The sequence below is a fragment of the Mus caroli genome, chromosome 13, assembly GCF_900094665.2.
Source record: "Mus caroli chromosome 13, CAROLI_EIJ_v1.1, whole genome shotgun sequence".
Taxonomy (NCBI): domain Eukaryota; kingdom Metazoa; phylum Chordata; class Mammalia; order Rodentia; family Muridae; genus Mus; species Mus caroli.
In genome coordinates, this window is record NC_034582.1 from 105866707 (window position 1) to 105894516 (window position 27810).

General features: G+C 38.8%; 1 protein-coding gene across 4 annotated transcripts in view; it reads right to left on the reverse strand.

Annotated features, from left to right (window-relative positions):
- Ddx4 (DEAD-box helicase 4) overlaps window positions 1–27810 on the reverse strand; it is a 52857-nt gene that overhangs the window by 1294 nt on the left and 23753 nt on the right. For 2 of the 4 annotated variants that reach the window (XM_021180696.1, XM_021180694.1), the window contains exons 8-21: window positions 24278–24379; window positions 23336–23416; window positions 22769–22810; window positions 20791–20838; window positions 20649–20696; window positions 20208–20350; window positions 19230–19382; window positions 18666–18820; window positions 11705–11834; window positions 9944–10110; window positions 2296–2441; window positions 1534–1633; window positions 389–659; window positions 155–271 (exon numbers count right to left, since the gene is read on the reverse strand). In XM_021180696.1, the coding sequence (XP_021036355.1) occupies window positions 155–271; window positions 389–659; window positions 1534–1633; window positions 2296–2441; window positions 9944–10110; window positions 11705–11834; window positions 18666–18820; window positions 19230–19382; window positions 20208–20350; window positions 20649–20696; window positions 20791–20838; window positions 22769–22810; window positions 23336–23416; window positions 24278–24379 (1703 nt within the window). Of the gene's footprint in view, window positions 1–154; window positions 272–388; window positions 660–1533; window positions 1634–2295; window positions 2442–9943; window positions 10111–11704; window positions 11835–18665; window positions 18821–19229; window positions 19383–20207; window positions 20351–20648; window positions 20697–20790; window positions 20839–22768; window positions 22826–23335; window positions 23417–24277; window positions 24380–27810 lie in introns of all 4 variants that reach the window. The other 2 variants (XM_021180695.1, XM_021180692.1) reach the window with 1 other exon arrangement.

Below are 27810 nucleotides of genomic sequence, written 5' to 3' on the forward strand. Positions count from 1 at the left end.
TGTGTGTGTGTGTGTGTGTGTGTGTGTGTGTGTGTATGTGTGTGTGTGTGTGTGTGTGTGTAATTAAAATGACAGTTTTAATTGAATAGTATGTAGAATCGAGTTCATTTTTACAGAGTAATTAGAAACCCCCTCCTTAATGTTTCTCACTAACCTTCCTTGTGTCAACAGATGCAAACACAGCTCCTCCTCTTGTGCTGCTACTGAAGCTGGGAGGCACATAGGTACTGAAGGCAATCTCTTCTAGCCATGCAGGGACATCCTGTTGAGCCTGGAGAAAATAAACATTTCTTATGCAACATGAAACTTCAAAAACTGTAAAAGACCTCTCAACAACAAAGAACTATTCAGTTTTAAATATGTAAAGTTAAAAACTGTTTCAACTTACGTCTGACAGTACTTTAACTAGAGGCTGTGCTAAATGATTATCAGAGTCAGTATCAAAAAAAGAAATCGCCCTGCCAGTATTTCCACAGCGGCCAGTGCGCCCAATTCGATGAACATATTCATCAATGGTAGAAGGAAGGTCAAAATTGATAACATGTTGAACATTTTCAATATCAAGCCCTCTGGCAGCCACTGAAGTAGCAACAAGAACTGGGCACTTTCCACAGCGAAAATCTCCAAGAGCTTGCTCTCTCTCCCTCTGTTCCCGATCACTTAAAACAAAAAAGTTTAGATTAGAGCCACTTTTGAGAAATTTATTAAAGTTCATCAGGTAGTATATTTTAAAAACTAAAAATTACAACACTTACTATAAATGCCTACTTTCCACACACTATAATAACCAGGTACTATAATAATCCAACCCCAGCTACCACTTTATCCTTACAGTCTTTAGTTGGAACAACTACCTCTATTAGAAGACAGAGTAAGAGACATCACAGGGCCAGAACATACATACATACATACATACATACATACATATACATACACATGTACATTTATTTATTTATAAAATAAATTGTTGTGTGTATAAAAACAATCATTTTTATTCTGGGCAAAAGAATGATTGCTTAAAATATTCTTGTTTTTTTTTTTTTTTAAAATTTTTTTTTTTTTTTTTTTTTTAAAGATTTATTTATTTATTTATTATATGTAAGTACACTGTAGCTGTCCTCAGACACTCCAGAAGAGGGTGCCAGATCTCGTTAAAGATGGTTGTGAGCCACCATGTGGTTGCTGGGATTTGAACTCTGGACCTCTGGAAGAGCAGTCGGGTGCTCTTACCCACTGAGCCATCTCACCAGCCCGCTTAAAATATTCTTAAAATACAATTACAGAATTCTCCATACTCAAGACTGATTTTAGATTTCCTAGTAAAGCACTGATGACTGGTATTACTACACCATCAGTGCACCAGAGAGCAAGCATACGGATACAAACTAAGATTATGCCTCTCTGGGTGATATCATCTTACAGGAGACACTATATATGCAGTTTGTCACTGACCAAAGTATTTTCATGGGGCATGCCTTTTAAACAACAAACAAAAGTTATTTTCTCACTAGAAAATCATATTATCGCACTCACCCATGAATACTTGTAGTTGATATTTTTTCTTGACAAAGAAAAGTTGCAATGAAATCTGCTTTTTTCTTGGTTTCAACAAAGACCATAGTTCTTTCATCACCTATAAAACAAGATTAACATCCAAACAACAAAATTAAGAGGAAAAAAAGGGTACCCTTTAGCTTTGAAACACTTTAAATCTTATGAATATGGGAAGACTCATTAGTAGGTAAGAAATGAGGAACCAGTTAAAATCAGCAAGAGCTCAGGCTGTTTTCCCTTTGAAGACTAGAGCTTGCTATGTAGGCCAGAGACTAGCTTCAAGATCACAATCGGCCTGCCTTACTTTCATGAAAGCATAACAGTGTCGCTGTTACTCAATAGATAAAAACATGTATTACTATAATGCCTTTCTAGTTTTCATATATCCATATACATAAAGTATATGTATGTGTAACACACACACACAAACATATATATATGTATGTATATGTATATATATGTACATATATATATATATATATATATATATAATGTCTGCTGAAATACTTTTTAGCCAAGTATTTAGGTAAGTCTCAAATACCTTCTATATTTAACTTTTATAGAGCTAAAGGAATGTTCTTATATAATTTATACAAAAACTAAGCCATAAAGTCACCTATAAAAGATTTATAGAAAAATAAGATTTATTAAAATTTATTCAAAACAATGATGACTTTAAAAAATAAGTAATGTTTTAAAATTTAAAAACATGACAAAAATAATCCTATTAAAATGCGGTACCTATGTTTCGTAGAATCTCAACAAGCTTTTCTCTTTTTGAATACTGGCCAACTTGAAGAATCGTCTGCTGAACATCTCTGCAAGCTCCTCCCACTTGCCCAACAGCAACAAACAAATAATTGGACTTTAGAAACTCCCCAGCCAACCTTAAGAGAGAGAGAAAACATTGTTCTTCAGCTTTACCCTCACGCACTTGTGCTCAGCCCTGTTAATATCATCTCATACTGACTAGACACCAACACAGAACAGCGGCAAAGTCATTACTTATGTCATTCAAGTACTATTTTCAAAGATCAGAATAAAATGTTAAGATCTTTAAAATATACTTAGTAGCAAAACATTTGTGTCAAATTATGAACACAGGAACTTCCAGTAAATTCTCTATGAAAAATTATATAAATGTGTGCATAACAATAAACATATGAACTACAATGCTGACTCTAACAAGCAGAATTCTTTACATTAAAGACTGAACTGCAAGGGGGCCTCAGTTGTTAAGAGTGCTCCTTCAGCACGTACAAAGGCCTGGGTTTGATTGCCAGCACCATGTCAACCAGGCTGGGGTAGAGCCTGCCTATAATCTCAGCACTCAGGATAGAGAGGCAGGATGATCCCCAGACGCTCAACATGACCCAAAGCTTCATAGTGAACTTGAGGCCCGTCTGGGACATATAAGACCCTGTCTTATGAAAGGGAGGGAAGGATGCAGGGAGGAACTGATTGTAGCCCTAACGCCCAATTCTGTTCTAACCTCAACACTTATGAATACATGCTACTGTTCAGATTTGTTTTCTGAAATATTAAGTTACTCTTCTGTAAGTAATTATGAGTAAACCAGATTGCAGGTAAATGCTTTTCATGCCATGATACATATAGAAAAATAAGACCTAAGGGCCATGAAGAATTGTGTAAGGTTGCAGTTGAAAGATCAACACTTTGACATATAATAGTTTACTATAAGCATGCAACTGAAAGACGCTGCTTTACCGCATCCATAAGCACCAATGGGGACCCTGACAAGTAAGGTGCTGAGCTTTGTACATTAGAAGGGAGCACACGAGCACTTGGTCAGTTCTTCCTGCTGTGCAGCAGCCCCTTATTTTCTAGTTGTTTCCTTGAATGTCACAAAATAGCTCAGACTCAGCATACCCAGAGCCTACATAAATTACTCACAAATTACTACTTCTTCTCACTCCATATTTATTCTCTTAGCATAAAACCAAAACATTTTCCTTAGTTTTCTCCAATAATTTTTTTAATTTTTGAAATTATATAATTTTCTCCTTACCTTCCTCCATTCATACTCTCCCATATACCATACCTTCTACCTTGCTCCCTTTTAAATTTATGACCTCATTTTAATTGTTATAATATATGTATACACACACACACACATATGTATATTCATTCCTAAATGTATATATACAACTTAATCAGTCTATGTAATGTTAATTATTGCATACTGTAACGTATGCACATGTTTTCAGAAAGCTATTTTTTAGTATCCTCTGTCAAGAGTTAACACCCTCTCTCCCAGGCAACTGAAATTCTGAGTCTGTCACCCCTTCAACTGCTTACACATTCATGATACTGTGAGTAGAGATGAATACAGTAGTATTAGCCTCAAGTAGGACAAATTAATTTTTTAAATTCAGCATCAGAATAGTTACCATTTACTGCATATGATATTAAACATATCCATGTCCAAGAAATATGCACATGAGAAACGGGCAGGAAAGGGACAAAGGGACAAAGGAAATCTATGTAGAAGAACCTTCAAAAAGTTTAGGCTTCATCCACAGGATCACTAAGCAAAGAAATTTAAATTTGATTAAGTTTTAGATAATTATCAATCTGAATATTTTTCAAAGACAGAAAAGGAAAGGAATGTAAAGAAGCAATACCATAATTCAAAGTATTTTTGCTTCAAAATGAGGAAAAGCTTCTTTTCATGTTTTTTGTTTCTCTTCCTTTCAAAAGTTCCTTTCTGTCTAACACTTCAGTTTGTCCTACTGTGTTTTGCACATTCTGATTTGTCAGGGTTGTAGTTGTTGTTTTTTATTTTGATCATCTGTTTTGTTTCAGTCTGTGGTTGCTTGTTTGCTTCTATGTAGTGCTAGGTGGCACATTTTGCCACTCAATTACATCACCAAGCCCAGACAAAATAAACTGTACTTTCTTCTACTTCAAACCCAGTCCTAGATGAACTTTAGCAGATACTTGAAATTAAATTACAGAGTACATGAAACACCCAGATGATCACCCGACAGTGAGAAGGGTTCTAACAAGCCAGTCTATATATTGACCCCATAGCAATAGCAAAGATAAGTGACACAAAGATTTGAGGTCCTTAAACCTGACTTCAAAAGTACAGTACAAAGTAACAAAACTTCATGGTGACAGCGTAAATGAGACTCACGAGAATGGAGTAAGAATCCAAAAGCGAAGGCATACATCTGTAACAACTGAATCTCAATGACGGCATCAATAGCACACTGGAAAGTACCAGGCTTGGTGGTACATACCTTTAATTCCCACACTTGAGAGGCAAAGCCAGGTGAATCTCTGTGCCTTTAAGGTCAGCCTGGTCCATATAATGAGTCTCGGGAAAGCCAGGGCAAGATAGTGAGACCCTGTCTTAAAAACCAAACCAACCAACAACAGCACTGAGGAGTAAACAGAGCCTCAGCCAGTGGAGCTGGGGAACAGGCTGGGCATGTGCAGTATGCTGAAACCAGACATGCAGCTCTCATGTGGACAGAAATCTGCTCAGCACAGCCAAAGGCCTAAATACCCAATCTACTGCAAGAGAGGCAAAGAGTTAACTTCAAGATCCTGGTACCAACAAGGACTTCCTACATATGATTCCAGCGTCCCAGGGAACAAAACCGAGAATTGGTAAGTGGAATTGCATTAAAGAGCGGCTGCACAGCAAAGAAGCAGTCAACAGAACAAAGAGATCATGTAGAGAGTAGGAGGAAACTCTTTAGCTACTCCTTTGATAAAAACAATATTCAGAATTGAAAAGAACCTAAAATCTTAATACTAAAAGAACAAGTAGTTCAATCAAAACATGAGCACGTGAATAGGCACTGATGGGAAGTAAAAGTAGCTAATAAGATATATAATGGAGACTTTTTTAGCCATCAGAAGTATGTTGTAAAGAACTAAGTGCTGGAACGAACACAGAGAAGAACACCTCTTGTTCATGAGAGTGTAAAGAGTACAGCTGCCATGGAAAACAGTACACAGTTGTCAAAAAGTACAGCTACCATGGTATCCAGCTAGTATCTGAAAGAAATGAAGTCAGCACACAAAAGAGATACATCAATACCCACATTTAGTGTTGAATTATTCACGGTACCTAATAAATATAAAGAATCAGCCTAAGTGTCCATCAACAGGTGATTTTTAAAATGTCACAAAACACAATATAGTCGTACCAATCACAAAAATCAAGGGTCATTTGCAGAAAAATGGATAGAATTGTTAAAATAATCCAGACGGAGAAAGGAAGCATCTCGTGCAGCCGTTTGTTAGAGCAAAGTTAAAAGAAAAAAGAAACAGGGCTCCGAGGGGAGCAGAAACAGGAGATCATTGGGTTTATTGGCTACCAGCCTGGCTCCAAGTTCAATGTGAAACCCTGAGGAGCTGAGTTTAGATCTCCAGCATCCACATCAAATCTGGTCAGAGAAGCACGAATCTGCAACTCTAGACCTGGTGGCAGAGGCAGGCAGACCCCAGAGCTCACTGGTTAGCCAGGCTAGGCCAGTGAAGGGGCTGCAGGTTCAACCAGAGAACCTGTCTCAAACCACGAGAAAAATACTGTCCTTTGACATCAATATGCATGCCCAAATGGCACCGGAACAAACATACATGCCTATACCACACACATTAAGAGAAATAAAGGCTAAAATGTAGATAGAAAATGGGCAACAGGTAAAACTTTAAAGTGGGCAGTGAATACTCGGGTGATAATGCTCTCCCCAAAAGCCATAGATTATCTAAGGAAACGCCCAGAACGTAGTATGAAAAACCTCCAAGTTGTTAGTCACTGGAGTCTTAGAAACTCACAGAAAAACACAGGTTATTACTGTTGCCCTCGGTTGTCTCCCAGAACTGAAGCTAACTTCCTTTGGCTGACGACTTCAACTTCAAACATGGGAGGTGGGAAAATCAAGCTAGATATGGCCTGGAAACCTGCTCCCTGAGGACTAGCTTTCAGTGGGAAGGCCATGCACACTGTCCTACTCTGGGTGGTTGGAATGAGAATGGCCCCATACGATCCTAAGTTTGAATGCTCAGTCCTTCATGGTACTATTGATACCAGAGAGTGGTATATTGCCTGACCATGCTTGTTGGTGGAATGTGAACTTTAGGACTTTGTATTAGGAAATTGGTTGAAATTGGAGCACGGCAAATAAGAGTGCTGACAGCAATGTGGACAGCTGAAGCCCAGCTCAAGAGGTTTCAAAGAACAACAGCAACTGTCCTAGAGATCATTCTTGTGTTATTTTGGCAAAGAATATAGTTACTTTTGGCAGATCCAAAAATATGTCAAAGGCTAAACTTAAAACTTTGGGGCTAATGTCACTGGCAGAGGAAATTTTAAGACAGTCTCATACTGACTATGCCATATGGTTATTAATGACCACTCTTATGGAGATCTACAATGAAAGAGCAAGCTGTATAAAAGCTGTACAGTATGAGGAGAGAAAGAATACCAGAGCCCGTTCCTGTGCTCAAGAAGAGCAGTCGTGACACAAAGCCAATACTGATCGGCACTGAAGAATCCCAGCAGCAGTACAATAGTGGCACTCAATGTCCTGAAGGCACCAATGACTGTCTCAGTTGGAGTTAAGGCCTATTCAAAGATAGAATTCAGGCCTACTACTGTAACCTAACTACCTACCATGGCAAGTCAAGCCATGGAACCTAGAGAAAACCCTGCTATTTGCCCTTTTATTAAACCAGTATAGTTTCTAACTGCATCCTAAATACTTGTCGTACAAATGTGCTTGCTCTCACCACCAAAAAAGGTGCTTTCTGCAACAGAAAATGACCATTATAGAAAACTACAACTGGTACAACTATAGGTACTGTCCATGGGATGCCCAGCCCCAACCAATAAATCTGCAAAGTAACTCCTACACCTAGGGCTCAGGGAATACTGAAGAGCAGGGTAGAAAGATTCTAAGAGCCAGAGGACTGTCTGCTGCTGTTAGAATCTGTACATGTCAAGGAAACTATCCCGCAAGGAAGTTTCAACAAAATGGTTGCCTAAACAAGATCTCAACACTGATACCATTAGTTGGCATACCAGTTTAGACAAGGGAACTGTGACAAGGCTCCACACCTAGAAAAAGCTACAGGCAATTAGTGACTGCTGAGAGAAGGAGACCCAGTCTTCCCAAGGATGAGCATGCTATTGACTATCCAATACTAACTGGCCAGCCCCAATACATACAGGGGTGTGTGTGTGTGTGTGTGTGTGTGAGCAAACATGTGTGGGTGTGGGTGTGTGTGAGGTGAGAAGAAAGATAATCTGTACATAAGAGTAATTTTAAAAAGAGGCCCTAAATTTGAGAATGAGTAGAGATACAGGAGTAGTTAAAGAGAAAGGGAGGGGAATGATATATAGTATGCATATGTTAATTTTAATTATTTTTAAAAATAACAAATGAGGCTAGAAACAAAAATAATTTAAAATCAAGAGATCTTCTTTTTTTGTGTATATTCAAGGTTAATGTAAGTCACATAAGTAAAATAAATCAATGGTCAATGGCCACACCTAACCAAGGTCTGTGGAGTCTGATACACTAGCACAGGATCCCACATGTTTTGTGAGACCTGAGACCAACTATGAATGCGTATCAAACATGACTCATAAAAGATTTACAAATACCACTACTGACAATAGTATACATGAATCATTTTGAGTGACCAACATAAAAGTACTTTCCTATGTTGAAGAAAATCTGAAGAGATAGCAGCAGGACTATTACCTGCTAATCGCTGGGGTTAATGCCTACTTCATCTTATCAACACTGATAGGAATGAAGATGCTCCATTTCAAATTTAAGATACAATGCAATCATTAACAAATCATTTTTTAAAAATAAGAAATGAATCTGGAAACAAAATGTCAATAACTTAAAAATAAAGAGATCTTCTATTGATCATGTATATCCAAGGTTAACAACGAAACAAGACTCATAAAAGATCCACAAATACCACTACTGAATTTAGAAAGATATTGAATTTTAGGAAAAGAAATGACTACCTTAAGTACCACTAAGAATTTTTCTAATATTCTATGATTTAGTTTTCTACAATGAAGACCTTTTAATTCTCCTTTGGAAAGTTTTGGTTACATAAGTAAAATAACTCAATGGCCACGCCTAGCCAAGGTCTGTGGAGTCTGACACACGAGCACTGGATCCCACATGTTTTGTGAGACCAGAGACCAACTATGCATCAAAGCAGCAGCCCTGTATCCTGGGAGCCACAGACTACATCACACACTGCACTACCTAAGCTCCAAGCCTGCATGAACTGTGCTTTCTGTGCACAGAACAGCCATGGATGGGATCTCCTTGGAGGCAACACTTTATGAGAGGATGCCAAGCAACACAACACAGCATCCTAGTCCTAGAAACGTGGGTCCTTATGGTGTACACACAGAGTCCACCATCCACTGTCACTCCCTCACTAGTCAACTAACTTGGGAAATCATCTTCCTCTTAGATGGAGAGGAATAGAGTTCCCAGTCCTCAAAGAGAACAGTTCCATCAAACCAAAGAGCAAGAAAGAACTCTGCTGGATCTAGGCTACTGCCTTTGCCTAGACTGTTCAGGCTCCCTGTGCCAAGTAAGGAACAAGCTGATAGAAGAAGTTGCTACCCAAGAAAGATGCGTAGTCCCAGTCTCTGAGTTTACAATGCCACAGGATACACAGGATGATTCCCAAGTATCTGACAATAATTGGTTTATGAACTTCCTACCAAAGACCAATTCTATACATTTAGGATTAAAAATGTGAAGCATAGTGAGAATAACTTTAGTAAACACTTACTGTTTCCCAGCTATATACACAGGGTAGGAGCGGGGAGATGGAAGAGAGGGAGGAGATTATAATGATAATCAGGAATAAAATTGAAACATAAGAAAAGTGGCAAACTTTTAAGCATATGCTTACTTCTGTACTGCATGTGTAAAGCTCTGTTTTGGTAACAACTTTGTGCTCACGTGTCCATACATTTGCATGTTTGTATGTTATGGTTGTGCATAGGGTGGCCAGAGGTCAACCTTCGTTTCTGAGACAGGGTTTCTTACTGAAATCTGGGATCTGCCTATCACAAGCTAAACTGGCTGGCCAAGGAGCCCTAGGCGTTTCTCGGTCTCTGCCTCCTCAGCACTGGAGGAAGAAGCCAACTCCGTCCATGTGTGGTAGGGATGGCACTCACATCTATATACTTGCATGACAGGCATGTTACCTACCTCTAAATTAATTAATTTTGAGGCAGTGTCTCACTACGTAAGCCTGACTGGCCTCAAACACAGAGATTCATATTTCTCTGTCTCCTGAGTGTTGGGACCAAAGGCACACACTACCATTCACTTTCATTTTTGAGAAGAAAGATATTTACCTCTGGATTTCTTCTGGAAAAGTCGCACTGAATAAAAGGGTTTGGCGTTGTTCCTTTGATGGCATTCCTGGACAAGAAATTAGTTTCTTCATCTCTGGTCCAAAACCCATATCCAACATTCGATCAGCTTCATCCAAAACTAAGTACTTGACTTGTTTGAGGCCAATCTTTAAAGATATTTTTCAAAGACAAAACCAGAACATACATACTAGTTTACATTAAGCTACAATATGCTCCACAATTTCGACTTTTAAAAAATACCTAGTGGTTATGCTGGCTAGTTGTGTGTCATCTTGACACAACTAGAATCAGTTGGGAGGAATCCCTCACTTGAAAAACATGCCTTCCTCAAACTGGCCTGGGGAGCCTGGGGGCGTTGATTTAATGACGTATGTGGAGGGCCGGCTCACAGTGTGTGGCGCCACCTCTGGTCTGGAAGTCCTGAGTTGCTATAGGAAGCAAAATCCGTCCATGGCCTCAGCTTCAGTTTCCTGCCTCCAAATTCCTGCCCTAACTTCCTTCAGTGACAGTCTGTGATAACCCAAGTTGGTTTTGGTCATGGTGTTTACCCTATCTAAAGCACAGAAAATCAAGGCATACAATGATGAGAATTACTGGTCTAATCATAGATAATCATAATATAGCTGATCTAAACTTTTACTAATAAATAAAATGTGTTACAAATTAAGTTTAACAGAACCTAAAATATCTACAGTAATACTTTATACTAGAACTTCTATTATCTCCAGTGTCTAACTTATTAGGCACTAACCATATGTACTTTGAAAAATGTAGTTGGAATAAATACGAAACTAAATGTTTTATTATAAAATATACAGTAACATATGGCTAATAGTTAACTTGTAGGAAACAGCATGGACCCATACTATCTAATCTTGATAAAATCATGATAAAAATCTAACTTTAATGCAAGAAAATAAAATCTAATGCCATGAAATACTGAAAATAGATTGACTTTTTCTTTTTGGAGACTGGGTCTCACTGTGTAGCTCTGGCTGTCCTGGAACTACAAGTAACTTTGATACTAACACAAAGATGGTTAGTAGATATCTGACATTGGCTTCTTTAGCTATTTTTAATAAATATAATTTTAAAGGTACATTTACCAACAAGAGTTTTTAAGTACCTCCTTTATAGAATGCAAAATAATCAATTGCAGTTCATTAACATGAACTTAAAGAATTAAGAGATGTAATAATTGGGTATAAGATTCCAAGTAAATAAAATCTCTTCTTAAAAGACTTAGAAAGTTGACAACTCCCATTATTACCATTCACATACTTTAGCAGAAGACAAAGTTATTGATGTTAAAAATATTAAGAATGTGTCTTAGGAAAAAAACTACTTCACCAAAACATATATGAAACTATATAAAAATACTCATTGTATTTTCTTCCATGTAATAAAATATTACTCAAATCAGATACAGATTCTAGCCCTAACTCATTGATTAGAGCTAACTAAAGACTTTCTGAGTAAATTGTTAACCTCATTTTGTTTCCCCAAGTATAATATGGAAAATGCTATGCCCTGTGGGATTACCTTGACAATTATGAAAATTAATTCAAAGCACCCACTAGAACCAAACCTAGGAAATACACCTCTCATCATTCCCTCCAACCCTTTCCCTATAAAATAACCATCAGGCTAACCTAGGAAATACACCTCTCATCATTCCCTCCAACCCTTTCCCTATAAAATAACCATCAGGCTAACAACCTGTTGCTTTTTAAGGCTTACCTTTTCTTTGCCTATGATGTCCATCAGCCTCCCTGGAGTAGCACACAATATGTTACACCCTTGTACTATCTGTCGAACTGAATGCCCAAACTGGGTTCCTCCATATATGACCACAGCTCTTACACAAGTCCTATAGATAAGAGAAATGCCTTTTTCTAGTTATTTGGAAATTACTCATTTGTCACTTTATGAAGCAAGATCCATAAAGAAAAAAATTCAGCTATCTAAAAAATGTTAAATTCTGTTGAAAACGGGAAGCTTATCATGTCAAACGGCAAATAAAACAAATAGGACGAGACTCAGTCTGTTGGAAGTACCACTATCATCCATCGTCCACAGACAGTCACTCACTCACACGAAGGAGTTACAAATTCTCTATGCTATGACAGCTGGCAAGCAGGAAGGAAGCTGCCTGGTCAATACCAACATCCCAATGCTATTCACTCATCTCTGGGTACAGACATTATCTAAATTTACCAAGCATGCTCTTTGTTTTTGAAAATGTCTCTTCTTTTACTCAATTTAAAATCAGATATCAACATAGTACTTATCTAAGCAATTATACCTAAGTTTTACAAAAGAACTATAAGGTTTGACATTAAAGATATTTTAATAGTCATTTTAAATTTTATAAAAATAAAAGGCTAGTGGTTTATAAACAATAAGCACTAAAAAACACTAAAATTCCAGTGGATAAGCTGTGGGTAACCGATGGATAATTCATGAAAAGCTAAGCACTCAAAATGTGGTTCTACTGGAGCTGGAGAGATGGCTCAGCAGTTAGAGAGTACTGAATGTTCTCCCAGAGGTCCTGAGTTCAATTCCTAACAACCACAGGGTGGCTTGTAACCATCTGGAATGGGATCCTGTTACTGGTATACCACACAATCCCACAAGACATGCAATTATACAAAGAACCAACCATTATCTAAAAGGAGATGCTTATTAAATAAAAAAGGAGAAAAGGAAACCCCCAGGAACTGACTAAATAATGCTTTGTTAACTCTCAGTTTTCTTAATCTTGGTGAAAAAGGATCATCAGCAGCTGAGAGACACTGGGTTATTGGAAAAATTGAGGAACTAAGCCAACCAATAGACTATAAGGATGTGCTGATGTTAGAATAGAAACCTGCAATAGACTATAGGATGTGAACATGGTTATGTTTATGTTATCTACAGGGAACGAAAAAATATGAATAGCAACAAAACTTATAAAAATCAGATTCGACCAAGGAAAACCTCTTATTATTTGAGACATGGATGTCTCAAATTTCTCAAATTGTTTGGTCACAAAGCAATTAGCCCAAACAATTCATGGATTGTTTCAATTCTTGATTTCTTCACCAACAACAAAAAGCATGCAAATCAACTTCAAAAGGGCTAGCCCAAGTAATCGATCACAAAGAAATGGACAACACATAGACTGGATAGACAATACAGAGACTGAGCAATAATGCTCCAACTAGCTTTTCTCAGACCAACCTTTTTCCCTTAGGGTCCAAACAACAGACAATACAGAGACTGGATTAACCCAAAGACTGGGCAACAAATGCTACAGCTAGGGTTTTTTTCAGACTGAAATTTAAGGTTTTTTTTTTATTAGAAATTTAAGTTTTTATTACATGTTAATAATGTTTCTTTTAATGTATGTTGACAGAAATATAGAAATTTAAGTTGTATGATTTGAATTGTTGCATATTGATAGATATTTAGAGGTTGTTTTGTTAGGCTATTGTCTGACTACTGTACATAAGCCATTTGTTGACAATGTGATGGTTCTATTGTGTACAGATTGTTAATGTTAGATAAGAAAAGGAAAATTCCTAGAAAGGGGGATATGAAGTGGAAACCTAAGGGTTCTCTGGGAAGTCAGTTTGATGGGTGCTTTGCTGGGGCAAACACGTGAAGGAGTGTTTTCTGAAGTGGACACAGGTGAAATAATAAGGCAGACTCATGAAGGAATTGAGCTGAAGCAAGGAGAAAGGATGTTTTGCTAAAGCAAGCACGTGAAAGGACAGGTAATGAAGGGTTCTTTGCTAACACACATGTATTGGTCTGTCTCACATTGTCTAGTTGAGCTGCATTTGTTGGGAACATAGAAACACCAAAAAACTTGTGGTGGTGTGCGAGTTTCTTGCACTTCCATGGACTTGGGCTGATTGGCAGAGTGATGTCAGCTGAGACAGATGTGTGTGTGTGTGTGTGTGAGGCAAGACATGCAATGTTTGGAGGGTATAAACGGGACTTGAAGGACAGTGACAGAGGCTGACCTAGGCTTGCTTATAGAGCTAGCTGTGCAATGCTTGTGGGTCTCCCATCTTCTCTGATCATTCTTGCTTCGTAAGAAAGGCAAGGCTGAGAACTTCTGGTGTTTTTCCTGATCCTGCCTGGTGACTTGTGCCAAGGCTGAGGCCTGGATGTCTCTGCTAGGTCTGGTCACCGCTGTTGCTAACCCAACTCTAGCGAACTGGACTGCTGGTGTATCTATGAAGTGTCTGTGAGTGGATCGAGCTGCCACTGTTAACCTGTGAACCGAACTGCCAATTTCCTTCTAAACAGGTCCACTTCCCCCATATCCTTTCTTTCCTACTACCACTGGTGGGTGGTGGGCTAAAATGGAGGTTACAGCATTTAAGATCCATCATTAAAAATAAGGTTTGAAAAAAATTTAAGTTACAAGATCTGATGCCCTCTTCTGGAGTTTCTGAAGACAGTTATAGTGGATTCATATACATAAAATAAATCATTAAAAAGTAAAAGGTCCTACTTGATAATAATGAATATATCAAAACAGAAGAGTTCCTGTAATTTTAAGCATTGACAAACTCTTCAATGTTTCATCTTTTCCCCCAATATACTATTTTTATTTATTATTTGGAAATTCCATACAATGTACCCCAATCACACTTGCTTCTCATTCCTCCCAGGTCTACCCTCCCACTCTTATCCCCCTCCCTTCCCCCAAAATACACCAAGTCCAATTTGTGTCGCCCATATACTCAGAGCATGGTCAAACTCCCAGCGGCCAGACCCTTGAAGAAAACTGAGGATTTCTACACAGTCTCCTGCCAGAACCCATCACACTGCAGCATCCCCATCACACTTTTTAAGGGCTCTCTTCAATAGCTTCCTGCCTGAAATTTCTTTTCTGGAGGGTGGAGGGAGTTGTCACAGGAACCTTCAATGTCTCTCATCCTCAGACTTGAGTTCTCACTCATTGTTCCGTGCCCACAGAAGCCAGTAGCAGCATGGACCTCAGGTATCAACACGGACCTCGTGCAGCAATACAGCCTGCAGGGGCAGCACGGATCACTGACACCAGCATGGCCTCCAAGCAGCAGCATGGACTTTCAGGAGACTTAATCCAGAAAAGGAACCGTCCTTGATCTCAGATATCTTCTTGTTCAGAGACAGTGGGGCTGGGGAGCAAGCTCTGGGGCAGAATCTGCAAGAGCTCCATGGCCGCTGTACACCACCTTGCCCGGGGCACTGGCTACGATGAGTACACCCTGGGAGCAGCCTGCAGGCAGAACCAAGTTTTCCTCCTGGCAAGCAGGCAGCAGCAGAGGTGGCTCCATGCTTCAAGCTGGGCCAGCAGGTGGAGTGGCAGCACTGGTCTGCCAGGCAGCAAGGAGGCATGGCAGGCGGGGCGATACCCTGCAGCCTGAGGAGCCGCCCCTGCCCTGCTGCAGCCATAGCTACAAAGTCACTAGTTTCTCCACTCCATTCCATCTTTGCCCCCACCCAGTTCCAGGAAACATGTCTTTACAAGCTTCTTCCCCTGGATACGCTCCGCAGGCTCATCCTCTGCTTCTGTGTCTCCTTGAGAAGCATCCCTGTGTCTCTCAGACTCCTAGGAGAGACTCCGTGGCCTTAATGGTATTGACTCAACACCTTCTCGAATGCCTGCCTCCCCAATGTTTCACCTTTGAAAGGTTTTCAATGAGGCTCCTGACTACTTGTGTGGCAGAGCTGGCTTCGAAGGTGTGCAACCTATAGAGTTACAGTGTCTCAAACTCCAAAGCATAGTGAAAACTCTGCAATTCTGGTTTCTTTAAAAATTACAGAAATATTAAGATTTTTTTCATATTAATCCCAGGTGTGGCATATGGGACTGCTACAGATTCTCCATAGCAGCTGGCTATGATTTGCCTCATGCTCTAGCAGAGGTTTGATTTTGCCAGCTGCAGAGTTTCTGCAATTGTGTGATGTTTGGAATTCCAGGGTCTTTTCGGAAGGTCTATAACTGCTAAGGCCCCAAGAAGTTGAGTTGGTGGGTTGTTGTTGGTCATGGTTTGTTAAGTAGTTGTTAGCAAAAAAGAAACAACAACAATCAGAAATTAAATATCCTGATATGGAAGATCAAACTTGCCCCAAGGAATTTGATGCACCTAATTAGCAGGAAGTCATCTAACCCTAACAACTCCCTCTTTCTGAACCCTGGCTCCATTCACAGATCCCCCTTTCCTCTCTTACCTAGTGTGAGAGGGTTGAAAAGGTGGAAGGAAAGTGGAGAAGGGTAGAAGAACAACTCAAAGTAGCCAAAGACAGTTACACCAAAGAGTCCTGGTACTTGGCTTAATGTTATCTTGCAACTTTTAATAGCTTTGGAGCAAAGGGCTCAAAAACTTTAATTTTATGTAAGTTCTGGCAAATTACATGACAGTGGACTAGTTAATGACATTCTTCCTACAGTGCAGTGGGCTGACAGTGCATGAGTTATGAGACTGCTACTGTATAACTACTGCAGCCTTCTATTTGCTCTCTCACTGAGAACTTAATCTAGAGAACCACCTACCGTTTCCTAAGACAGTTAAGCATTATTCTGGGCAATCTGTACTGGATGGCTTTGTGTCAACTTGACACAACTTTAGAGTCATCAGAGAGTAGGGAGCCTGTGTTGAAGAAATGCCTCCATGAGAGCCAGCTGTTAGGCATTTTCTCAATTAGTAAACAATGGGAGAAAGCCTAGCCCATTGTGGATGGGGCCATCCCTGGGCAGGTCTTCCTGGGTTCTATAATAAAGCAGACTAAGCAAGCTAGGGGAAGGAAGCCAGTAAGCAGCAGCCCTCCATGGCCTCTGCATCATTTCCTGTCTTCCAGGTGCCTGCCCTGTTTGAGTTCCTGTCCTGATTTTCTTCAGTAATGAACAGTGTTGCAGAAATATAAGCTGAATAAACCCTTTCCTCCCCAACTTGCTTTTTTTTTTCATGGTGTCTCATCACAGCAACAGAAACCCTAACTAAGACACAGTGCAATCAAACCACTGGACCACTGCAAACTTGGCTGTTATCTCATAAGAGACTATATGCCAGAAACACACAACAAAGCTGCTCCCCAATCCTTAACCATCACAAAGTGTGGCATGATACTGATTGTTGTAACCAACTGGATCTTAGAGTAATTTGTTAGGCATCAATAGATAACACAATACCAAATGTTGGTTAAGTATATAGTTAAACTGAACTTCTCACTTGAGTAATAAAAATGTACATTAGTGTACAGTAACAAAAGCCACTCTACATGCAGATCCTTAAAAGAGAAAACCTGGGTACCACTCTACATGCAGATCCTTAAAAGAGAAAACCTGGGTAAAGTGGCACACACCCATACTCCCAGTTATTCAAAAGGCTAAGACAGGAGGATCACTTTGGCTAGGAGTTCAAAGTCAGCTTAAACAAAAAAAGCAAAGCCTCACCTCATAAAAATTAAAACCATAAATTGTCTTTCTCTGTCTCTCTCTCTCCCTCGCTCCCTCCCTCCCCTGACCCCACCCTCTTTCTGTGTTCAGAAGCCAGGGTCAAAGTCAGGTGTGTTCCTGTTACTCTCCCCTTAGTTTTGGGGACAGGATTTCTCACTAGGCTGACTGCCAATGAGCTCCTGGGACTTGCCTGTCTCAGTCTAACCCCTCCAGCACTGGAATTAACAGAGGCACACTGCTGCACCCAGCTTTACATGCAAAGTGTAGGGATCTGAACTCAGATCCTCATGTTCACAAAACAAACACATTCATTAACTAAGCCACCTTCCCCAGCCCCCATAAAAGCTTTGCACAGCAAGACATTAAATTTGATTGTATAAAAGTCGTCTTCTACACTGTTAAGCCAAAAAGTAGGTAATTACCAGGGACATTCAAGGTCGTTTTGTAAACTTTTCAAAGTTTTAAAAAATGTACTTATTTATTTGTATGTGTGCTTGCATTATATATGTGGACTATATGTGTATAGTCTCAGTGGAGGTCAGAATAAGCAATTAGAGCCCCTAGAACTGGAATTAGAGGTAGTGTGAGCCACCGAGTGTGTGCTGAGAACCAAACCTGGTGTTCTGCAAAAACAGAAGGTGCTCTTAACCTGAGTCATCTCTCCAGCTGCCCCATCCCAGTTTAAATATGCCTTATAAACCAACCAGAAAGGTCATCGAGACGGCTCAGCAGGTAAAGACATTTACCTGTAAGTCTGATGTTCTAGATTTCGTCTTTGGAACCCACATGTAAAAGGAGAGAGGACACTTCCAAGTTCTTAGCTCTCTCAGTTATTTGAGAGAGGGCACACATACACACACAAATAAATATTCATAAATAAATGCAGAAATAAAATATTTTTAAAAATTGCAAATAAAAAGAGCCAAGGATGGTGCCAGACACCTATGATCTGGCTACTTGAGAAACTAGGGGAGAGTATCAATTTGAGACTAGTCCTGGCAACTTAGTGAGATCCATCTCAAAGTTTTAAAGGAATGTAGCTTACTGAGAGAGTGCCTGCCTAGCACACGCAAGGGCTTTGCAGTCAATCCTTAGTGTCAGAAAAGGCAAGCTACTCAACACCAGTATTTGAAATTTTTTCTTATTTTTTACATGCTACCTAATTTTGTTTCTTCTAAAAACATAATAAACAAGACTATAAGAAAATGCAGCTCATTCAATTATACTAAAGCTGTGTGAGTCCAGATGTGCTTTACTTACCCAAAAGAGAACTTTCTGGCTTCCAAGTAAATCTGGTTGATCAGTTCTCGAGTTGGTGCTACAATAAGACACTCTGGCTCCTGCAGTTCTTTAAAGCGACTGGCAGTTATTCCATCCCGCATCATATGAGCCAAAATAGGCAAGAGAAAAGCTGCCTAGAAGTTAAATTGATTGATTTACAACTTAGCATTTTTGTCCCTGCCAAGAGCTAGTTCTACTTTATAGCCTTAAGACTTCCTTCCTTCTTGCTGGTAGATTTATGATAAAAACTTAGCATAACTTTTATTGCAAGGAGTTAACTGGGTCTTCTTAGTCATAAATTAATCTAGCTCAACATATTAGTCTTTTAAGAAAGTAAGCATATTTATGTATCTTGCACAGTGACAACATAAACACCAAGAAAATCAGAAATTAGAAGACCGTGAATCCTAATGACGGCTCAGATTATCTACAGATCTTCTAACCAGTAGAAGAGATTCAGGCTACTTAGGAAACACCAAAGTAAAAAAACAAAACTCAACAACAAACAGTTTGACAGCTAGTCTATTTGGAAAGATGACTTACAGTCTTCCCAGACCCTGTTTGAGCACAAGCCATCAAATCTCGTCCTGCTAATACAATGGGAATGCTGTATTTCTGCACAGGAGTAAGCTTAGTATAGCCAGCTTTAGCAATGTTGTTATTCAGTGTCTGACAGAGATTAGCTTCTTCAAAAGTCTAAAGAGGGAAAGAAGTCAACGCCTAAGTGATAAATGGCAGACATCGAGTGCTCACCATCCCATAAACACCCTCTGGGGGAGGGAACCTTAAACTTAGACTCCACCTTACATAGCAACATACCCCACTATAAACATGCATTTTCATGACACTGGGAAACGATTTCCCATAAACATTCCTTGTCAATACTTTATCAGCCCTCATAAATCCTGAGGCACAGAAAGCTCTGGTAAGTAACGAAGGCTTACTGTGAAGATAATTAACAGGCAATAGGAGATTTCTGCTATTCTCCATACAAAATCCCACTTCCCATGGCTGAAGAAACAGCTCAGCAGCTGAGAGCACTGGCAGCTCTTCCAAAGGATATGAACCCACATAGAGACTTACAACAACCATCTGTAATTCCAGTTCTAGGGGCTCTGATGCCATCTTCTGGCTATTACAGCCACAAGACAGTCATGTACAAAGACAAAACAGCCATACACATAAAATCCACATCCTAAGAGCTACTTTTCTCACGTAATTAGGATGTGAACATTATGCAGACATGTACATAAATGTATAATTAAGTAAAACACTCGAAATGCTAAAAAAAAAAAAAGAAAAAGTAGCCTTTTCCATAAATTTAAACAAAGTTCTTAATATGGTATGGGGAGTAGAGATGAATTCCAGTACTTCCTCTTGTGATACAGCAATCCTACTGAAATGGTAAGCAATGCCTCTCAATTGTCATTCAAGGATCGTAGGCATGGAAAAGGTAACTTCATATTGATAGCAATTTCATCATACCATGCATGTATATCAATACAGAAATAATACACTGACCAAAATTGCCGGTGGTGCATCATGTCCAGATACTTCAACAAGTATGGTGTCATATTTATCAAAGTTTATGCCTGTCTGATAATGTGCAAAGATGGAGTCCTCATCCTCTGGTGGAGGAGGGGGTATATATGTCACTTTTGGACCTTGGAATGTAAATAAAAAATATAATTTACAAACTAGAAGTACAAACAAGAGAAAATGACAAAAACAGACAAACCCAAATAGAAAATAACTGTTAAGATTATTAATAATTAATATTATAAGTGTAATAACTACTAAGATTTTCATTGTGCAAATGTTTTTAATTTAACTAAAGCTTTAAATATTTTTTTTCCAGACAAGGTTTCTCTGTGTAGCCCTGGCTGTCCTGGCGCTCACTGTGTAGACCAGGCTGAGGAAATTGTGCACATATTCAGCTAGATAATGCAAACACCAATGTACCTTGAATATCACTGCTTTCACCTCCTTCAGTTTCTGACTTCCAAGAATCTTAAAGGGGATAAAACCAGAAGGATAAATGTTAACTGAGGAATAAAATAACAGTACTATAAAGATCAAAATCTTTTTCCAAAATAAAACTTACTCTTTCCAGAACCTGTTACTACTTCTTCATTTAAACCTTTGTAACCACCTATTAAAGAAATTCAGAGTGATAATCAATTACGACACAAAGCTGGGCGTGTCTTTACTCTCACGGTCTTAAAACCGAGAGCATCTTTAAAGTCACTGCTTACAAGTGGGGTTAGAGGCTACAGGCACATCTCAGTGCTAAGTGTTAATTTAATGTGCACAAGTCCCCGGGTATGTCAATCCCCAGCATGAGAAGAAAGGAGGGAGAGGAGAAAAATGAGATGGGAAAAAAGGTAAAGAGAGAGAATCTTACACATTTTAAGGTTGTTTAGTAATCAACATGATGGTTTTATGTGCATTACAGACTGCGCTATGTCTTTCCTTAAGCTATGAGATCTTTTCCCTGATCAGCAAGGAAATAATTTTCTATAAGAAACTAAAACTGCGTTGGGAAGTGCCTAAGACCATTCTTCAGCATCCATGACTCTGCGAGGACCACCCAGATTGTGGCCGTCGTCGTAGCTATGATGTACTAAAGTGAATTACTAAGGAGCATACTCAACCAAGAAAGAGGGACCTGAGTCAAGCTTCCCAGTCGTCTCTAAGGGAGTTTTGACAACACAGTATTTACCAGAGCACTTCAGAGACTCATCCAGAATTTTCACTTGAAAGTTGGTAACTTCTGTACCTTCTGCCTAGCATATAGCATAAAATCCAAGACCCTCACAGAAAAAGGCAGTATTCAGCATAAACTACATAATATATTTAGGGCACAATGATTTACTCTTATCGATTAAAAGAATGGCAATCTGTCCCAATTCCAAGTCCTCCAAAGTTAGCTAAGCAATTCATCTGACTAGAGTAAGGGATGCAGAACCTTGCTTCCTTTCCTATTGATGTGACAAAAGACAGCTGAAGGAGGCGAGAATTAATTCTGGCTGGGTTTTGGGTACAGTCCATTATGGCAAAGCAGCCAGGGCTGCAGGAGCCTGAGGGAGATGGCCACATGCGCTAGCAGTGAGGGCACAGAGAGCAGAACGCAGGCGCTCAGCTCACCCTGCTTTCCATTCGTTCTAGGCTCCCAGCCTGTGGAATTGTACTGCCCACAGGAGTCTTCACACCTCCATTAACCCAGTCTAGGAAATCCCTTACACACAAGCTTGGCTCCCAGGTGATTACAGATCTTGTCAAGTTGACAATATTACCTATCTCTTGTCAACTTGACAGTTAAATGGATCACCTTTGAACTCCTGTCTTGTATCCCTTTGTCCTCTCTGACTCATGGCAAAATGCTTTGAGTCACACTTCAAAGGCCCCCACAGGCTTCTCAGCTCTTCAGTGTATCCAAGCCTCCTTCAGACAAGCTGTGAACATCTGGGATGATCTGAGTTAAATGGATTCTAACACTTTTTTTGTTCAATGTTGGAAAATGTAAGAAGGCAGGGGCTTCAATACTTTGAATGCTTTTAGACTAATGATTTACCAAAAATCAAGTAACCTTTATTGATCTACTAATTTGAAAAGTATTTTAAGTTTTATACAATACTTAAGTATTTATGCTCTGGGGAAAAACCTTTTTGAGAGTAAAGAAGTCACATTTATTATCTTTCCTTTACTCTTAGATTATGAAAGGGGTATTTTAATAATTTGTACAAATATCTCGATATTTAACATCTACATGATATCCCACTTGTGGTTATATTAAATATTTATTGATGAATTTTAGGTGATTTTCAGGTTTCCTAATATAAAGAGAACTCAGTGAGCATTCTTGTGCATGTGTTTACAAATGCTCCTATCATTTGTGAGTCTTACAATAGAATTGCTAGACCAGAAAGAAAATAAGCTGATATTAAGGAACTTGAACAGGTCATAAAAAGTTCATAGTTATCAGGTATGTAGAAACAATAACAATTACTTTTATCCTAAAGAAAATAGACTTAGATTACAATAAATGAAGGCTGACAGAGAAGTCAGTCAAGTAAGCTCACCTCGGCCACTTCCACTTCTGCTTTGGTAAGTGTCACCATTGCCTGTAAGACATTGCACTGCAACACATTAGAGGAAACACGCCTCCCGACTCCCCTTCCCCTCAGATACACAAGGAGAAGAACTGTATTCAATAGTCACTCAACGGGATTCCTAGGCCCTTTGATTTTTTTAAAAAAAAATTTTACAATTAATTTAAACCTTACCCCTTTTAAGGCATTTTCACTTGTAATTGTAATACAGTTGTAATTTTTTTTATATTTCACCTCAAACCATACATATCATTTCCCCCTCTACCTCAGAAACTTTCTTTGAAACCAATGCAAGCCTTTTTTCCCTTCTTCCCAATAAATATCTACTGCCATCTCATACTGTCAGCCCGCTCAGAAAAGGCAATTCATTGTGCACCACTGTTCTAAGGGAGGCAAAACTACACACGTATTTCTGCCTACATAACTAAGCCTCGGGGGAACTGTGAGCTAACCTGGAGATATACTTAAACATGCCCTCTTGCTAAAAGCATAAGAACATATATGACCATCAAACTCAGTAACAGTTTCATTTCTCACCTGAATCACTTGCTGCTGGTTTCCTAGAACCAAAAAGGCCACCACCACGCTGTGTCCCCTGATCTTGGTCAGATTCACTATCTTTATTTGAAAGAAACAGAATTTGACTGTGTTACTTTTAACAACATTTTACTCCAAGCATGGCATTACAGGTTAAAAAAATGTGTAAAATAGTATAACAAGAATCACAATATATATATATATAAGTGTCACAGAAAGGATTTCTCTACAAATTATATACTTGAATTACAAATAACTTCCTCAAAAATAATGTTATTTTATAAATAAGTTAGGATCAGTATTACCCCAAACAGAAGTCTCCTCCCCAAAATGGGACTTTTATTGTGCAGAGAGACCACACTGTATTGTCTCACTGCCTGTTCACCCAAACATCACCCCTGCTCCCACCACTGCCAATTTAACACTATCAGCCCTGGCCTTCAAAGACCTGTACAGTTTTTAAAATAAGGGGCAATTTATTTAACTTTATATATTTATTTAATGAGTATTGAAAATTTATCAATGTCATTAGTTTACAAAATTACTATTGAGAGACACATGTATTCTATGTGATTTATGAAAAATAATACTTTCTTTCTAGAAACTGTTGGCTGTCAGACTTTAAAATAAGAAGCCATGTTGTTTGTGAAAGAATATATGAGGGAGAGCCATATAGAAGACCACTCATTCATAAGGTCAGCCATAGTCCCCAGCCTCCAGGCACTTAGTAATACACAATGCTGTATAAAGACTTGGGAGCTAACACAAACTTCTGAAATAAGTGCTCCAAGTTATTATTCAGTTACCCGTGTTTCTGAAAATAGTGATACATGACATGGAGTGGACACTCGTCTGCTCCTCTACTAAAATATTCGCATCATAGCAACTTTTTAAAAACAATTTCCAACAAATGAACCCTTTCTTATGCAATCCACTACTAACTTGGTCTTCCTAGACCAAATCCTCCACGGCAGCCTCGGAAACTTCCTCTTCCACCTCTTCTGAATGGCCTGGATGCTTCTGAATCATTTCCATCTTGATAGCCTGCATCAACACACACACAACAGCAGCACAAAACAACAACAACAAAGGCATCTTGGAGACATGGTAATGGGATTTACCATTTGTATGATTCAAGTGGCTTTAATCTAAATTAAAGAATTGACTAAATATTTAATATTTAGATTAAATAATTTAATCTAAGTTAAAGAAAACAGTTAACTTTTCAAAAGTCACGACTGACCTGTAGACCATTCTCCTTTACTGATATAGATATTGCTATGACAAAAACGGCATTGCTTGAAGACTCAAGACTGAGTCAAAGACACATGTTGCTTGAATAGCACAGTAAGTTGTCACAACTACACCATTAGCTAGATTTCTACTATGTAGTACCAGATTAAACAAACCCAAGTGTATATTTGTCCCCTATAAAAAAATAAGATACTTTAACAAAAGTACAGAACTCAGGTCCATGTAAAGTCTCTTTCCTGTTTCAAACAACAAGTGTGACTTCCTTTAATGCAAAGGTAGATCACTTTCAAATGCTAAAAATACATAAAAAATGTTTAGTTTATGCATTTGCTACTATTTATAACAACACAATGATTACTAAAATCCAAAATCCTATATGTTTGAATTATTGACAGTAAATTATGTATATTTTAAAATCCTGATCATACAATAACACAGAGCTAAGTAAAAGTGCATTCATGGGCTGGAGATCTGGCTCAATTGCAGAATTTCTTGCCTAGCATGTAAGAGAAGCTGTGCTTTATCGTCAGCACCAACCAAAGAACAATCAAAGAAAATTCAAATTTACGTATCTATTAGCTAACCTAGACCTTAATCTGTCAACTGTCTATATGTTAATTGTTATTTTCATTTAATAATTTTAAATTATTTACATTTTTTAAAAAAGTCTATCAACTTACTCGCTTTTTTTTTTAAATCATAAACTTCTCTTTTTCTAAGCAGGAACTATTTTCATAAACATTGTCAAATAAGATATAAAACATATATATAGATTTAAAACATAATAAAGCCAAATGGATCTTCTATCCAGCTTAAGATTAATAAGCTCCTAGTACAACTGTGCCCATGGGGGGTTGTTTGGTTTTTGCCTTGTTTCTCTCAAGTACCTCTCTGCCTCACAGACCCAACCAACACTGCCTTGTACTGCCCTGTGCTTATCATCATCTATGTACACAGACCTAAGAATCCTGTATAATTCTGCTGTGAAACCACAGAGAAGCCATTCCACATTTCTTCTGTTTGGCTTTCCTAGTCTACTGAGGAAGTGTACTCTATCTCAGGAGCTCCAGTTTAATCTGCATCTACTGTCTTCTTATCTTCTCTTTACTGTCTTATCGTCCTTCAGGAACTCAGCTTACTAGTCCCCACCAAATAAACTAGCTGTACCTCATCACCATGGTCTACTTTTATTGCTATTGGGTAATAAAACACTTCACATTTTGACTCTAAACTATAAATTGAGAAAAATCAGTTCTCAAACCACAAAGGTTAGACATCTATTACTGATTCAGTTTTTTTCTTTTTTATTGTACTTTATTTAATGAGAGAAATTGTCCATGACACAAAATCTATAGTACAATTTCTGTGTTTCTTCTGGTCTTACTAAATGATCAATCTGTAATTTCAATGTATGATGAAAAAAACATCTAGTTTATAATTTTAGGATCTATGATTCCAAACAGAAATGTTACATGAAGTCTGCTAGCTAGCTGGTATACAAAGCTATAGTGGTTTCTGGTTTGCTCCCTCCTACTTTCTGAGGGAAATAGAACTAAAAACATACTAGGATTCGCACATTCTCCCCTTATGCTATGTTCATTGCTAGTTATATTTTGTTTGAAACATAACATCAAATAATGTTATGATTACCGATACATGCATTTTTAATTCTACCACCTTATGGTGGTTTGTCTCTGATTTTTTTCCCAGTTTTTTGTTTTTATTGTTGTTGTTGTTCTCCTTTAGTGTTCTAACTAATTCATGAATAGCTGGAGAAATGCTTTGTAAAGATCAATTATTTATTTCCAAATGTAAAATGCAAAAAAATACCTTCCTTGTAAAACTTGATGTCTTTGGAATTTGGTATTTCAGCAGATGCTTTGGCCATGGTGTGGGGGGTTGAGGTTAATTTTTTTTAATTGAATTATATCATTTTCCCCACTGCCCTTCCTCACTCCAGTCTTTCCTGTGTGCCTCTGTCCCTGCCCCTTCTAGCATATGGACGTGTCTAAAGATTAATACCACTTTATTTTCTCCTTTCTCTGATTATCCTTCAGTTTTACTTAAAAACAACTTCTAGCTGGGTGTGGGGGTGCACGCCTTTAACCCCAGCACTCAAGAGGCAGATTTGTAGACCAGCCTGGTCTACAGAGCGAAGTCTAGGATAGCCAGGGCTACACAGAGAAACCCTGCCTCCAAAAAAGAGGAGGAGGAGCAGGAGGAATAAGAGGAGGAAAGGAAGGAAGAAGAAGATATATAAATTAATCTGACTTAAAGGTAACACAGATATTCACCATTCTCCAGAAAACATTCAGAATATTTAAAAATGTAACAATCTTTCTACACAGTTGGTGTCCAAACCAAACCAAACCAAACCAAAACTGGTTGTAAGAAACAGGAAAGCTCCCAGGGACTAAACCACCAACCAAAGAGCACACACGGTGGGTCTCATGGCTAGCTACATATGCAGCAGAGGATGCCCTAGTCAGACATCACTGGGAGGAGAGGCCCTCAGTCCTGTGAAGGCTCTATGCCCCAGTATAGGGGAATGCCGGGGCCAGGAAGCAGGAGTGGGTGGGTGGGTTGGTGAGCAGCGGGAGGGGACAGGAGGATATCGGGAGGGTGTTTTTGGGAGGGAAAACCAGGAAAGGGGATAACATTTGAAATGTAAATAAAAAAATATTGAGAGAGAGAGAGGAAAGAGAGAGAGAGAGAGAGAGAAGAACAGGATGCAGCTCAGCAGGGGGAAGCCAGGGCACACCGCCCAGCAATGGCTTTTAAAAACAAGCAATTCTAAAAGATGTACTTAATTTCATATTTCCCCACTATCACATCTTTGCAGAATTCTGGCTTAGGAGACAGATTTCTTCAATCTGAAATTGAGTGATAGCTTTGCTAGAGAGGGAGAAGAGCCTGTTGTTCAGTCAGTCAGCTAACTATGTTACAGGCAAAAGGAGGGATTCTCCCAAGTCATACCAGCATGGAGTTTCAAAGAGGAAAGCCTTTATCACAGATGCACACTCTATCCTAACTTACTGGGCTTTCCCTTTTCCTTTTGAAGGCATCTCTGCTGCTGTCTTAGCATGTCTCCCTAGATATTCATGAAATATGCATGATGGTTGCTATAACATGTCACCTCATATTTGTTATAGGTAGAATTAACAAAGTGTACTGAATTATCATGAGAGCTGAACAAAAAAATGTGCAATTTCTTGCCTCTT